Source organism: Melanotaenia boesemani, chromosome 15 (assembly GCF_017639745.1).
Source record: "Melanotaenia boesemani isolate fMelBoe1 chromosome 15, fMelBoe1.pri, whole genome shotgun sequence".
Taxonomy (NCBI): Eukaryota; Metazoa; Chordata; class Actinopteri; order Atheriniformes; family Melanotaeniidae; genus Melanotaenia; species Melanotaenia boesemani.
The window spans coordinates 33,315,970-33,329,497 of record NC_055696.1 but is presented as its reverse complement, the minus strand read 5'-3'; the positions used below and the strand labels follow the sequence as shown (position 1 = coordinate 33,329,497).

The following is a 13,528-nucleotide window of genomic DNA, read 5'->3' as shown; positions in this document are numbered from 1 at the left end:
CTGCTACACACTGGTTAATACTGGGATTAAAAGCTGCTACAGACTGGTACATACTGGGATTTAAAACTTGCTAAAGACTGGTTTATACTGGGATTAAAAGCTTCTACAGACTGGTTTATACTGGGATTAAAAGCTGCTACAGACTGGTTTACACTGGGATTAAAAGCTGTTACACACTGGTTTATACTGGGATTAAAAGCTGCTACAGACTGGTTTATACTGGGATTAAAAGCTGCTACAGACTGGTTTATACTGGGATTAAAAGCTGCTACACACTGGTTTAAACTGGGATTAAAAGCTGCTACAAACTGGTTTATATTAGGATTAAAAGCTGCTACAAACTGGTTAATACTGGGATTAAAATCTGCTACACACTGGTTTATACTGGGATTAAAAGCTTCTACAGACTGGTTTATACTGGGATTAAAAGGTGCTACAGACTGGTTTACACTGGGATTAAAAGCTGCTACAAACTGGTTTATATTAGGATTAAAAGCTGCTACAAACTGGTTTATACTGGGATTAAAAGCTGCTACAGACTGGTTCATACTGGGATTTAAAACTTGCTAAAGACTGGTTTATACTGGGATTAAAAGCTTCTACAGACTGGTTTATACTGGGATTAAAAGCTGCTACACACTGGTTTATACTGGGATTAAAAGCTTCTACAGACTGGTTTATACTGGGATTAAAAGGTGCTACAGACTGGTTTACACTGGGATTAAAAGCTGTTACACACTGGTTTATACTGGGATTAAAAGCTGCTACACACTGGTTTAAACTGGGATTAAAAGCTGCTACAAACTGGTTTATATTAGGATTAAAAGCTGCTACAAACTGGTTTATACTGGGATTAAAAGCTGCTACAGACTGGTTCATACTGGGATTTAAAACTTGCTAAAGAGTGGTTTATACTGGGATTAAAAGCTTCTACAGACTGGTTTATACTGGGATTAAAAGCTGCTACACACTGGTTTATACTGGGATTAAAAGCTGTTACGGACTGGTTTATACTGGGATTAAAAGCTGTTACGGACTGGTTTATGCTGGGATTAAAAGCTGCTACAGACTGGTTTACACTGGGATTAAAAGCTGTTACACACTGGTTTATACTGGAATTAAAAGCTGCTACACACTGGTTTATACTGGGATTAAAAGCTGCTACACACTGGTTTATACTGGGATTAAAAGCTGTTACGGACTGGTTTATACTGGGATTAAAGGTTGCTACAGACTGGTTTATACTAGGATTAAAAGCTGCTACACACTGGTTTATACTTGGATTAAAAGCTGCTACAGACTAGTTTATACTGGGATTAAAAGCTTCTACACACTGGTTTATACTGGGATTAAAATTTTCTACACACTGGTTTATACTGGGATTAAAAGCTTCTACAGACTGGTTTATACTGGGATTGAAAGCTTCTACAGACTGGTTTATACTGGGATTAAAAGCTTCTACAGACTGGTTTATACTGGGATTAAAAGCTTCTACAGACTAGTTTATACTGGGATTAAAAGCTGCTACGGACTGGTTTATACTGGGATTAAAAGCTGCTACGGACTGGTTTATACTGGGATTAAAAGCTCCTACGAACTGGTTTATACTGGGATTAAAAGCTGCTACAGACTATTTTATAATCGGATTAAAAGCTGCTACAGACTGGTTTATACTGGGATTAAAAGCTTCTACAGACTGGTTTATACTGGGATTAAAAGCTTCTACAGACTAGTTTATACTGGGATTAAAAGCTGCTACAGACTGGTTTATACTGGGATTAAAGGTTGCTACAGACTGGTTTATACTAGGATTAAAAGCTGCTACACACTGGTTTATACTTGGATTAAAAGCTGCTACAGACTAGTTTATACTGGGAGTAAAAGCTTCTACACACTGGTTTATACTGGGATTAAAATTTTCTACACACTGGTTTATACTGGGATTAAAAGCTTCTACAGACTGGTTTATACTGGGATTAAAAGCTTCTACAGACTGGTTTATACTGGGATTAAAAGCTTCTACAGACTGGTTTATACTGGGATTAAAAGCTTCTACAGACTAGTTTATACTGGGATTAAAAGCTGCTACAGACTGGTTTATACTGGGATTAAAGGTTGCTACAGACTGGTTTATACTAGGATTAAAAGCTGCTACACACTGGTTTATACTTGGATTAAAAGCTGCTACAGACTAGTTTATACTGGGATTAAAAGCTTCTACACACTGGTTTATACTGGGATTAAAATTTTCTACACACTGGTTTATACTGGGATTAAAAGCTTCTACAGACTGGTTTATACTGGGATTAAAAGCTTCTACAGACTGGTTTATACTGGGATTAAAAGCTGCTACAGACTAGTTTATACTGGGATTAAAAGCTGCTACACACTGGTTTATACTGGAATTTAAAGCTGCGACAGACTGGTTTATACTGGGATTAAAAGCTGCTACAGACTGGTTTATACTGGGATTAAAAGCTGCTACAGACTGGTTTATACTGGAATTTAAAGCTGCTACAGACTGGTTTACACTGGGATTAAAAGCTGCTACACACTGGTTTATACTGGGATTAAAAGCTGTTACAGACTGGTTTATACTGGGATTAAAAGCTGCTACAGACTGGTTTATCTTGGGATTAAAAACTGCTACACACTGGTTTATACTGGAATTTAAGGCTGCTACAGACTGGTTTATACTGGGATTAAAAACTGCTACACACTGGTTTATACTGGGATTAAAAGCTGTTACAGACTGGTTTATACTGGGATTAAAAGCTGTTACAGACTGGTTTATACTGGGATTAAAAACTACTACAGACTGGTTTATACTAGTATTAAAAGCTGCTACACACTGGTTTATACTGGGATTAAAAGCTGCTACAGACTGGTTTATACTGGGATTAAAAGCTGTTACAGACTGGTTTATACTGGGATTAAAAGCTGGTACAGACTGGTTTATACTGGGATTAAAAGCTGCTACACACTGGTTTATACTGGGATTAAAAGCTGCTACCGACTGGTTTACACTGGGATTAAAAGCTGTTACAGACTGGTTTATACTGGGATTAAAAGCTGTTACAGACTGGTTTATACTGGGATTAAAAGCTGCTACACACTGGTTTATACTGGGATTAAAAGCTGCTACAGACTGGTTTAAACTGGGATTAAAAGCTGCCACAGACTGGCTTACACTGGGATTAAAAGCTCCAGTTTATTTAATATGTTATTAGGTGGTTTATTATGTTCATTCCCTCAGCTGACGCTGTCCTGCTGTGTCCCAAGTTGAGAAACCACTTCACGACTTTTTCCCTGGACTTAGTAGACGGTTTAAGATGAGTTTTATAAATGGACGGTGAAGGGGCCTCTCTGGTGTGTAGAGGCAGATTATTATGGAGCTTTAGCAGAGAAGGCACGGTCCCCTCTGAGCTTCTCCCTGGACCTGGTACCTGCAGGACCCGCTGGTCAGCTGAGAAGGCGAGGAGGGATGAAGCAGCTCAGAGTGGTCAAGGCGGGGCCATTTACACACATAAAGACTAACATCAGGAGTTTACAATTAGATCTGGTAATTTAAGTCAAAATAATAAATAAAAGGTGAAACCCTGCAGTTATTTAAAAATAATACATCATCCAAGCATTTAAAACTAAGGATTTTATTCTTATTTTAATTCTATGACACAGTGAAAGTGAGTCTTTTTTTATTAAACCTCTGATGGACTGAACCCAGAATAATCTGTTAAAGTGACAGAATATTTAAATAAAAATGATCCCCACAGACACCTGCAGACACAGGAAGTTGTTTATTAACTGAACTAACCAACGGTTTGTTTCTACACCCAGTCGATTATAAACAAGGCGAGATGGAGGAAACCTCCACTGATGAAGAAGCACAACCACAGAGGAAGAAGTTTTCCATTAAATCATTTAAGAGGTCTACCTTTCTTTTGTCTCCAGTCAGGAAACATGGGATTTGGTTCGTCGGATGTTGGAGAAGGGGAGCTGTTGCAACCATGATGTCACAGTGATGTCACTTCAGTGCAGCTCAGGATGGAAATGAACTCAAAATCCCCGAAAGTGTGAAGAAGATGAGATCTTTTGTCTGTTTCAGGAAGAATGAAACAAAGACATTCTTACCATCCAAAGCCTCCGAATGACACACTCCTCTTCCTCCTCAGCATGATGTCCCACTCTGCCTCTCCTCCTCTTTGTCTCCCTTTTCTTCTTGTTGTGTTGGGATCCTCCTCCTTCTTTCTTTGTACCTCTGCCTCCCTCCTTCCCTCCTCGCTGTTGTTCTAATTCCTCATCTCTCCACTATAAATACTCTCATCCCAGCCAGACAATACTACACCTCCTCCCTTCTTCCTTATCCTCCCTCCGTGCCTCCTCCTGCCGTTAATGTTTCTCTCTTCTTCGTCCGGATCTCACACTTCAGTTCACTGCACAGAGACAGGAAGAGAGAGAGAGAGAGAGAGAGAGAGAGAGAGAGAGAGAGAAAGAGAGAGAGAGCGACATAGACTGAGAGTAGGGGTGGAGGTACGCCGATGAAGAGCAAGAGCAGCAGAGACTGAAAACGTATACATAATGAATGGAGATGAATGGAAAAGAAGCGCGCGTCAGATTATTGCTTTTCATATTATGTAATGATGTTTCAGCCTCAACAAACACTTGAAGTAAAACTTTAAAAGCTGCTACTCAGCTGACAGACATTAAACTGTTTTGGTTTAACATCAAGCCCTGACTATAAAACACTGAACAGATCAGAAAAAAAATATTTCATGCTGGTGAATTAGAAAAACTAGAGAAGCGTGTATAAACAGGATTTTTTCAATGAGGCTGGACCTGCTAAATAAAGCTTTTTCCACTGTGGGTAGTGGGTTTTTCATGAGTAGTCTAAAGCCTAAACTAATCAGTCTTCAACCTCCTAGTACAGACTACTACTACAACAACATGAAGAGGTTGCTTTACTCTATATCCTGCAGGCTCTTTGTGATAAGCTAGCTTACTATTGTACGTTTGGCAGGACTTTATCAATATGTTTGTGTTTCTGCAAAGAAAAAGTTTAAACTGAGCTTATTGTTATGTTGCAGCATTTTCAGTGAAACTAACATATTAACAGGGATCGGCATCTCCGGTCCTCGAAGGCCGCTGTCCTGCAGGTTTTAGATGTTTTTCTGCTTCAACTTGCCTGATTATATGAATGGGTCATTATGCAGAACTCGTCAACTATCTGTTGGATTTAATTTGATTCAGGTGTGTTGGAACAGGGAAACATCTAAAACTTGCAGGACCCTGGTCCTCGAGGACTGAAGTTGCCCATCACTGATATAAATACATGTTATCATCCAGCCTAGTCAAGGGAAGCAAAGATAAAACTGGCTGTTGAAGGTTTAAGGTTTTATTGCTCGGAGGAGAAAAAAGCCAGTAAATATCTAAACAAAAATGAATGGTGTTGTGGCCACATTCCGGACCCCCGTTTGTTGTGGTCTGTCTACCATTGAGGTACACTGTGTACAGTATTATGGAGTAAAACTTCCCACCAAATGGTGGACCAGAATCTCCTCAAAGCTGTCTGGAAGTTATTCTCCATGGCCTCTCCAAACTCCTCCCACGCCTGGGTTTTTGCCTCAGTGACCACCGAAGCCACAATCTGCTTAGCCTGTTGATACCCATCAACTGCCTCCAGAGTCCCATAGGCAAAAAAGACCTGATAGGACTCCTTCTTCAGCTTGATGGGATCCCTCACTGCTAGTGTCCACCAAAGAGTTTGGGGGTTACAGGCACCAACAACTTCACAGCCACAGCTCCATTTGGCTGCTTCAACTGTGGAGGCACAGAAAAATGTCCCCGCCTCACCTGGGACATGGTTGAAGCTCTGCCAGAGATGGGAGTTGAAACTCTTTCTGACAGGGTGACTCCGCCAGACTTTCCCAGCAGACCCTCACAACACGCTTGGGTCTGCCAGGTCTGACTGGCATCCTCACCCACCATCTGAGCCAACTCACCACCAGGTGGTGATCAGTTGACAGCTCCGCCCCTCTCTTCACCCGAGTGTCCAAGACATGCGGCCGCAAGTCCAACAACACGACTACAAAGTAGATCATCGAACTGCGGCCCAGAGTATCCTGGTGCCAAGTGCACATGTGGACACTTTTATGCTTGAACAAGGTTATGGAGCCGTTCCTCCCAATCACACCCCCCCTGGTCTCGCTGTCATTGCCCCCCAGCAGAACGAGGGAGTCCACAACACCCCCTCCAAGGACTCCAAAGAAGGTGGGTACTCTGAACTTTTGTTTGGTGCAAAGGCAAAAACAATAGTCAGGACCCATCCCCCCGCCCAAAGCCGGAGGGAGGCTACCCTCTCGTCAAACGGGGTAAACCCCAACGTACAGGTGGCTGGTGACTGGGCCCGACAACCAGGCGTTCGCCTCAATGCCCCAGGCGAACAAACTTAGTAAATGAATATTACATACATTCCCAGCATTCTAAAGCAGGTGTTTGCCTCGGCTTTAGACTTGTTCCGTCAGCATTTCCAAATCTTTTTCACACCTCTGGTAAAATGTAAGCTGTGCTTGAACTGGATAGAAGGTTTAGTCTGAAAAGAGGATTAATGTTTTACCATGTTGGAACATTTCTGGACCAGCAGAGACTGAGAAAGTCAAACTAGAACAGCTCAATCAGGTTCAGCTGAAATTATAATGACTGCTTAAGAGAGGAGAAAGATTCAAAGATCTAAAAGAAAATACAACAAATGTCTGTATTAGAGTTTAACTGTAGGAAACACAAAGCAGCATTCCTCCAATGAGAAGCTCTGGGGTTTTAGTCTGCAGGAAAATCCTCCAGCAGTTTGACTGAATACATTTAAATCAAATTACCACTGCAGGCATAATGGAAAATAGGATTTACTCCGAGGAAAGACTGAGCTGCTATCACTTCATACACAATGAGTTCTCCTTCCTCCTGTTAGGACACGTCTGTTGGAGTGAATGACTGATAGCTCTCTCTACAGGTTTCATTGTTCATTGCAATTAGAAGAGCTGGAAAGCAAAAGTTATCATAATTTTACACATTGATGAGCAAATTAAATGAAACTTATTCATCGGCATTTCAGGTTTCATCAGAAGCCTTTGATCACTCAAGGTCTATCACCCTTAAAGTGGTGGACTTCAGGGAGACCTGGTGGAGTTTTAAGGGTTAATCACCAAGAACACTCAAATGTGTAAGAAGTCATCTACAATTTTTCCTGAATAAGACAAACTTTATTAATGAAGAATAAGTTAAATTGAAAATACTTAATTTATCCCCAGGGAATAATTAAAATGCTGTATGATGTGCAACAGGACGGATCAGTGATGTGTCATTGCTTTAATACAATAACAGTCTGATAAATCTATGAAATACATGAAGAAATTTTTGGCCTTCAGATGTTTTATCTGCATTTCAGTCTTATAAATGGGACTCACAGTTCTGGTAAAATGTAAACCTGGGTTTAAAACATCATAGGTCATGAAAGATATGTAAGCTTTGGATGGATGGCCAGACTTTGAAATAGTTTTTTTTAACTATTTGGTAAAACTTTAGCACATAAATGTAGGCACACTTTATCACAAAGATTCCTCAGAGTCTGTAATGAATGTACCAATAACTGAGACCTCAAATCACCTAAATATCTTTCTGTAGTAAAAGTCTGGCATGGTCATCCACAGAGCATATGTATGGAGCTGTAGGAGACCACACCTCAGCCAACTTTGTGGTGGGAGGGAAGGTGGACACCTTGTACTGCTGAATAGCCAAGACATTTTGTTCAAGTGATAGAGACCTGACTAAAACACAGTAATACTGATTACATACTTCTTACTTGTCAAAGATGTTACGTAATTTTTTTGATACCTGGACACATTAAAACTCTCCCCTAATCCCAGACTTCAGTTAATTCATGAACATCTTAAAGGAAAGCTGTGTCAGCATGCATACTATATACAGGGTTGTTATATATCAACATATGTTATATATACCTTATAATGTTGTTTAATACATAAGGTGAATAACATTAGTACATTTGGGGAAAAAGGGTTAGGGTAATAATTCACTACCATGTGAGGTGACAAATGATTACCATGATGATGATGGGTGAAAGCATGGAATTACTTCCATCTTAACAAATTAAGGTTGCATTTAAAAGTATAAGAAACTTTGATAATCCTGATAATCCATCATCCAAACAAAACAGTAAGAAAGAAAAAAGGGGAATGGGGACAAGCACAAAACAAAAAAACCTGCTGAGAAGAGACAGCCCATCAAAACTCAAAAAGGGTGTCAATTAGAGGCAAAGCTCTACAACAGACTTCTGAAAATGACAATAACAAAGTTTGAAACTTGAAATGCCACTGAACTGGGATTTAGGAAAGGGGGGCAGGAAGAAAAGTATCTGCTTACTGAAAGTTTCGTCCTTGTTAGAAGACCAAGCTAACAGTTTAACAGTTTCTGAAAAGATGCGTAGCCAGAACTAGGCAGGTTATATTATTAATATAAAGAGATTGCATACCAAAGAACACTTCCTCTGAAATTTAAAGAACTTGTGCAACAACCCAAAGGTAGATGACTGAAAACATGGGTGGTATTTGGACCCAGCACACTTCCACTGCACCACTCTGTCACACCCCAGATGGGCCTTGAAACTACAATCCCTGGTTTAGGAGGCCAGTGCTTTATCCGTTAGGCCGCTGGGGCAGGATTTGCTAAGCTCAGATGAGGGCTATACAATGACAGCCACACAAACAGCTTCACTGTAGATACCAGTTCCATCATAAGCTGCATTTACCCAGGATGTCTCATTACAGTGGAAATAGGTAATCCAAATGGCAAGAAACACTTTGGCCTGATGGCAGTCAGCTGTGCTCGCACCAGTACAAGAAAGTCGTCTTTGAACTACGGTCAAAAAGCGGGGCCTGCTCCAAATCTGCACAAGTTGCAACGCTTCCAAGTTCTTTGGTGGCACAAAGTGGAGAAAACAGTGACACTTTTCCTGCAAAGTCATTATGGATTTTGTCTTGATTGAACTGGTAGGCAAACACTGTTGACTGGAAAGCTGTCTAGAGTTTACCTCTGCCTACACTCTGCTTAAAGCTGGCATACTCTCCAGCATCCTTGTTATCTTGTATAAAATGAAGTGAGTACAGAGGATGGACTGATGGATGGTTAGGAAGCCGCAAGAATGTTAGTGTTAGACAGCTTAACCACCTTAGAACTGACTAAAATTTAAAGACTAATGCCACCTGCAGAGAATGAGTCACTATCGACCAAGAGATCTGAATACAGCAACAGAGTAGGACGTTGACTCTGAGGTGGGGATGAAGCCTCTTCATATGGTCACTTTTGCACTGTGTTGTTGAATCCATTGAAGGATTTCTGATCATTGTGGGCTGCTAGCTTGTAGGGACTGGTAGTCTATTTGCGCTGTGTCATCCGTGCAGTATATCAAAAGTGGTTGTAAAATTGTGTTTAAATTAGCTGAAACTAAACTCTGACTTGCAACTCTAAGCAACTACCAGCAGACCGTAACAACATATAGGTCTGGAGAATTTTCCCAACTTTGTCTACAAGATCTAGGCACAAGCCAAATGTGAGAGGAAACTTGACGGACTTGAAAGGAGACGTTTCATCGTGTTGTACGGAGGTCAAATGTGCAAATTACCTTTTAAACACAAGGAAGTCAGGCTGCAACGGCTGAGAGTTTAAGGCGTTGGACTTGATATCCAATGGGGTTTCACCACGTAGGTTTGAACCGTACTTGGAGCTGAATATTTGGGTCTGGGAATGTGCACCTTATGCGCACCAAAAGTGTCCCGTATGCGTAGAAGACACGATGACGGGACAGTGAGTGTGCGGGTGTGGTGGACGGTAACAGCGGAGCTTATGTTACAAATTTTAATTTATTATCTAGCCATAGCAAGCACTTTTTTGATGGCATAATTTTAAGGAGGAGATTACTAAAGAGGAGAGCCAGATTTGTGGCCATGGCATTTTGTGGAGCAGTGGCAGCAACGTCTGTACAGAGAAACGTGGATAAGGAGTCACAGTCAGGAGGGATGGGAGAGTGGTGTGAGTGCATTTACAGATAAAAGTTTGTAAACAATGATGTGTATGACGTGTAGGTTGGATTAATGAGACCTGGCCGTTCAGACTAAAGTCGAATGGCAAAAGGTCAAAAACTAATTGGATTTAAGACCACATATCCAAGTGGCCTGGGTCGCATTTGAAAAAATCGGTTCTAAATTAATGCAAGGATTACCTTGGAGTCTCACTGCAGGCGTCCCTTGCTGTTCTTGGATGAGCGTCCAAAATGTCCACTGCAATTATTCTTTGCTGGTTGTGACCCCACTGTGAAAGATCAACACATTCCAGGACCCAAATATTCAGCTCCAAGTACGGTTCAAACCTACATGGTGAAACCCCATTGGATATCAAGTCCAACGCCTTAAACACTCGGCCGTTGCAGCCTGACTTCCTTGTGTTTAAAAGGTAATTTGCACATTTGACCTCCGTACAACACGATGAAACGTCTCCTTTCAAGTCCGTCAAGTTTCCTCTCACATTTGGCTTGTGCCAAACGGCACGGTTGCTGCCTAGATCTTGTAGACAAAGTTGGGAAAGTTCTCCAGACCTATATGTTGTTACGGTCTGCTTGTAGTTGCTTAGAGTTGCAAGTCAGAGTTCAGTTTCAGCTAATTTAAACACAATTTTACAACCACTTTTGATATACTGCACGGATGACACAGCGCAAATAGAGTACCAGTCCCTAAAAACTAGCAGCCCACAATGATCAGAAATCCTTCAATGGATTCAACAACACAGTGCAAAAGTGACCGTATGAAGAGGCTTCATCCCCACCTCAGAGTCAACGTCCTACTCTGTTGCTCCATTCAGATCTCTTGGTCGATAGTGACTCATTCTCTGCAGGTGGCATTAGTCTTTAAATTTTAGTCAGTTCTAAGGTGTTTAAGCTGTCTAACACTAACATTCTTGCGGCTTCCTAACCATCCATCGGTCCATCCTCTGTACTCACTTCATTTTATACAAGATAACAAGGATGCTGGAGAGTATGCCAGCTTTAAGCAGAGTGTAGGCAGAGGTAAACTCTAGACAGCTTTCCAGTCAACAGTGTTTGCCTACCAGTTCAATCAAGACAAAATCCATAATGACTTTGTAGGAAAAGTGTCACTGTTTTCTCCACTTTGTGCCACCAAAGAACTTGGAAGCTTTGCAACTTGTGCAGATTTGGAGCAGGCCCCGCTTTTTGACCGTAGTTCAAAGACGACTTTCTTGTACTGGTGCGAGCACAGCTGACTGCCATCAGGCCAAAGTGTTTCTTGCCATTTGGATTACCTATTTCCACTGTAATGAGACATCCTGGGTAAATGCAGCTTATGAAGGAACTGATATCTACAGTGCAGCTGTTTGTGTGGCTGTCATTGTATGGCCCTCATCTGAGCTCAGCAAAACCTGCCCCAGTGGCCTAAAGGATAAGGCACTGGCCTCCTAAGCCAGGGATTGTGGGTTCAAGTCCCATCTGGGGTGTGCAGCAGAGTGGCGCAGCGGAAGCGTGCTGGGCCCATAACCCAGAGGTCGATGGACCGAAACCATCCTCTGCTAGCTAACCTTTGTTTTCTACAACCACCTCAACATGTTGCCTGAAACATCCTACGGCTGACGCAAGACACCTACCTCCAACACAACCCTGTTGTCCCTTCAAAAACCCTTCAGCTCTTTTAAATGGGCTCATTCCCAACAAAAGTATTTAGTGGGGGCTCCTGCCACTTAAATGACACCTGTTGCTCTAGAATCAAACAATTTCAGTCTTTTTTTATCCCTTCTATGTTTGTCATGCATCAGCCTTTTCCACGTTTGTGAAAGGATTTCAAGCAGGTTGTACACATTCAGTTTGATTTCATGCAAGGAATACCTTGGAGTCTCACTGCAGGCGTCCCTTGCTGTTCTTGGATGAGCGTCCAAAATGTCCACTGCATTCATTCTTTGCTGGTTGTGACCCCACTGTGAAAGATCAACACATTCAAGGACCCAAATTTTCAGCTCCAAGTACGGTTCAAACCTACATGGTGAAACCCCATTGGATATCAAGTCCAACGCCTTAAACACTCGGCCGTTGCAGCCTGACATCCTTGTGTTTAAAAGGTAATTTGCACATTTGACCTCCGTACAACACGATGAAACGTCTCCTTTCAAGTCCGTCAAGTTTCCTCTCACATTTGGCTTGTGCCAAACGGCACGGTTGCTGCCTAGATCTTGTAGACAAAGTTGGGAAAGTTCTCCAGACCTATATGTTGTTACGGTCTGCTGGTAGTTGCTTAGAGTTGCAAGTCAGAGTTCAGTTTCAGCTAATTTAAACACAATTTTACAACCACTTTTGATATACTGCACGGATGACACAGCGCAAATAGAGTACCAGTCCCTAAAAACTAGCAGCCCACAATGATCAGAAATCCTTCAATGGATTCAACAACACAGTGCAAAAGTGACCGTATGAAGAGGCTTCATCCCCACCTCAGAGTCAACGTCCTACTCTGTTGCTGCATTCAGATCTCTTGGTCGATAGTGACTCATTCTCTGCAGGTGGCATTAGTCTTTAAATTTTAGTCAGTTCTAAGGTGTTTAAGCTGTCTAACACTAACATTCTTGCGGCTTCCTAACCATCCATTGGTCCATCCTCTGTACTCACTTCAGTTTATACAAGATAACAGGGATGCTGGAGAGTATGCCAGCTTTAAGCAGAGTGTAGGCAGAGGTAAACTCTAGACAGCTTTCCAGTCAACAGTGTTTGCCTACCAGTTCAATCAAGACAAAATCCATAATGACTTTGCAGGAAAAGTGTCACTGTTTTCTCCACTTTGTGCCACCAAAGAACTTGGAAGCTTTGCAACTTGTGCAGATTTGGAGCAGGCCCCGCTTTTTGACCGTAGTTCAAAGACGACTTTCTTGTACTGGTCCGAGCACAGCTGACTGCCATCAGGCCAAAGTGTTTCTTGCCATTTGGATTACCTATTTCCACTGTAATGAGACATCCTGGGTAAATGCAGCTTATGAAGGAACTGATATCTACAGTGCAGCTGTTTGTGTGGCTGTCATTGTATGGCCCTCATCTGAGCTCAGCAAATCCTGCCCCAGTGGCCTAAAGGATAAGGCACTGGCCTCCTAAGCCAGGGATTGTGGGTTCAAGTCCCATCTGGGGTGTGCAGCAGAGTGGCGCAGCGGAAGCGTGCTGGGCCCATAACCCAGAGGTCGATGGACCGAAACCATCCTCTGCTAGCTAACCTTTGTTTTCTACAACCACCTCAACATGTTGCCTGAAACATCCTACGGCTGACGCAAGACACCTACCTCCAACGCAACCCTGTTGTCCCTTCAAAAACCCTTCAGCTCTTTTAAATGGGCTCATTCCCAACAAAAGTATTTAGTGGGGGCTCCTGCCACTTAAATGACACCTGTTGCTCTAGAATCAAACAATTTCAGTCTTTTT

General features: G+C 42.0%; 1 protein-coding gene and 2 non-coding genes across 8 annotated transcripts in view; 2 read left to right on the top strand and 1 right to left on the bottom strand.

The window, feature by feature from the left end:
* Positions 1-4,458, bottom strand: part of LOC121654458 (rap1 GTPase-activating protein 2-like) — a 61,475-nt gene extending 57,017 nt beyond the window's left edge. For 3 of the 6 annotated variants that reach the window (XM_042008612.1, XM_042008614.1, XM_042008615.1), the window contains exon 1: positions 4,132-4,458. In XM_042008612.1, coding sequence (XP_041864546.1) covers positions 4,132-4,175 — 44 coding nt within the window. In that variant the 5' untranslated portion in view covers positions 4,176-4,458. Of the gene's footprint in view, positions 1-3,934 lie in introns of all 6 variants that reach the window. The other 3 variants (XM_042008616.1, XM_042008613.1, XM_042008617.1) reach the window with 3 other exon arrangements.
* A 7,040-nt stretch (positions 4,459-11,498) lies between these two features.
* trnar-ccu lies at positions 11,499-11,571 on the top strand. Its single transcript has one exon. It is a non-coding gene; the product is annotated as a tRNA-Arg (tRNA).
* A 1,598-nt stretch (positions 11,572-13,169) lies between these two features.
* On the top strand, positions 13,170-13,242 carry trnar-ccu. Its single transcript has one exon. It is a non-coding gene; the product is annotated as a tRNA-Arg (tRNA).
* Positions 13,243-13,528: the final 286 nt, after the last annotated feature.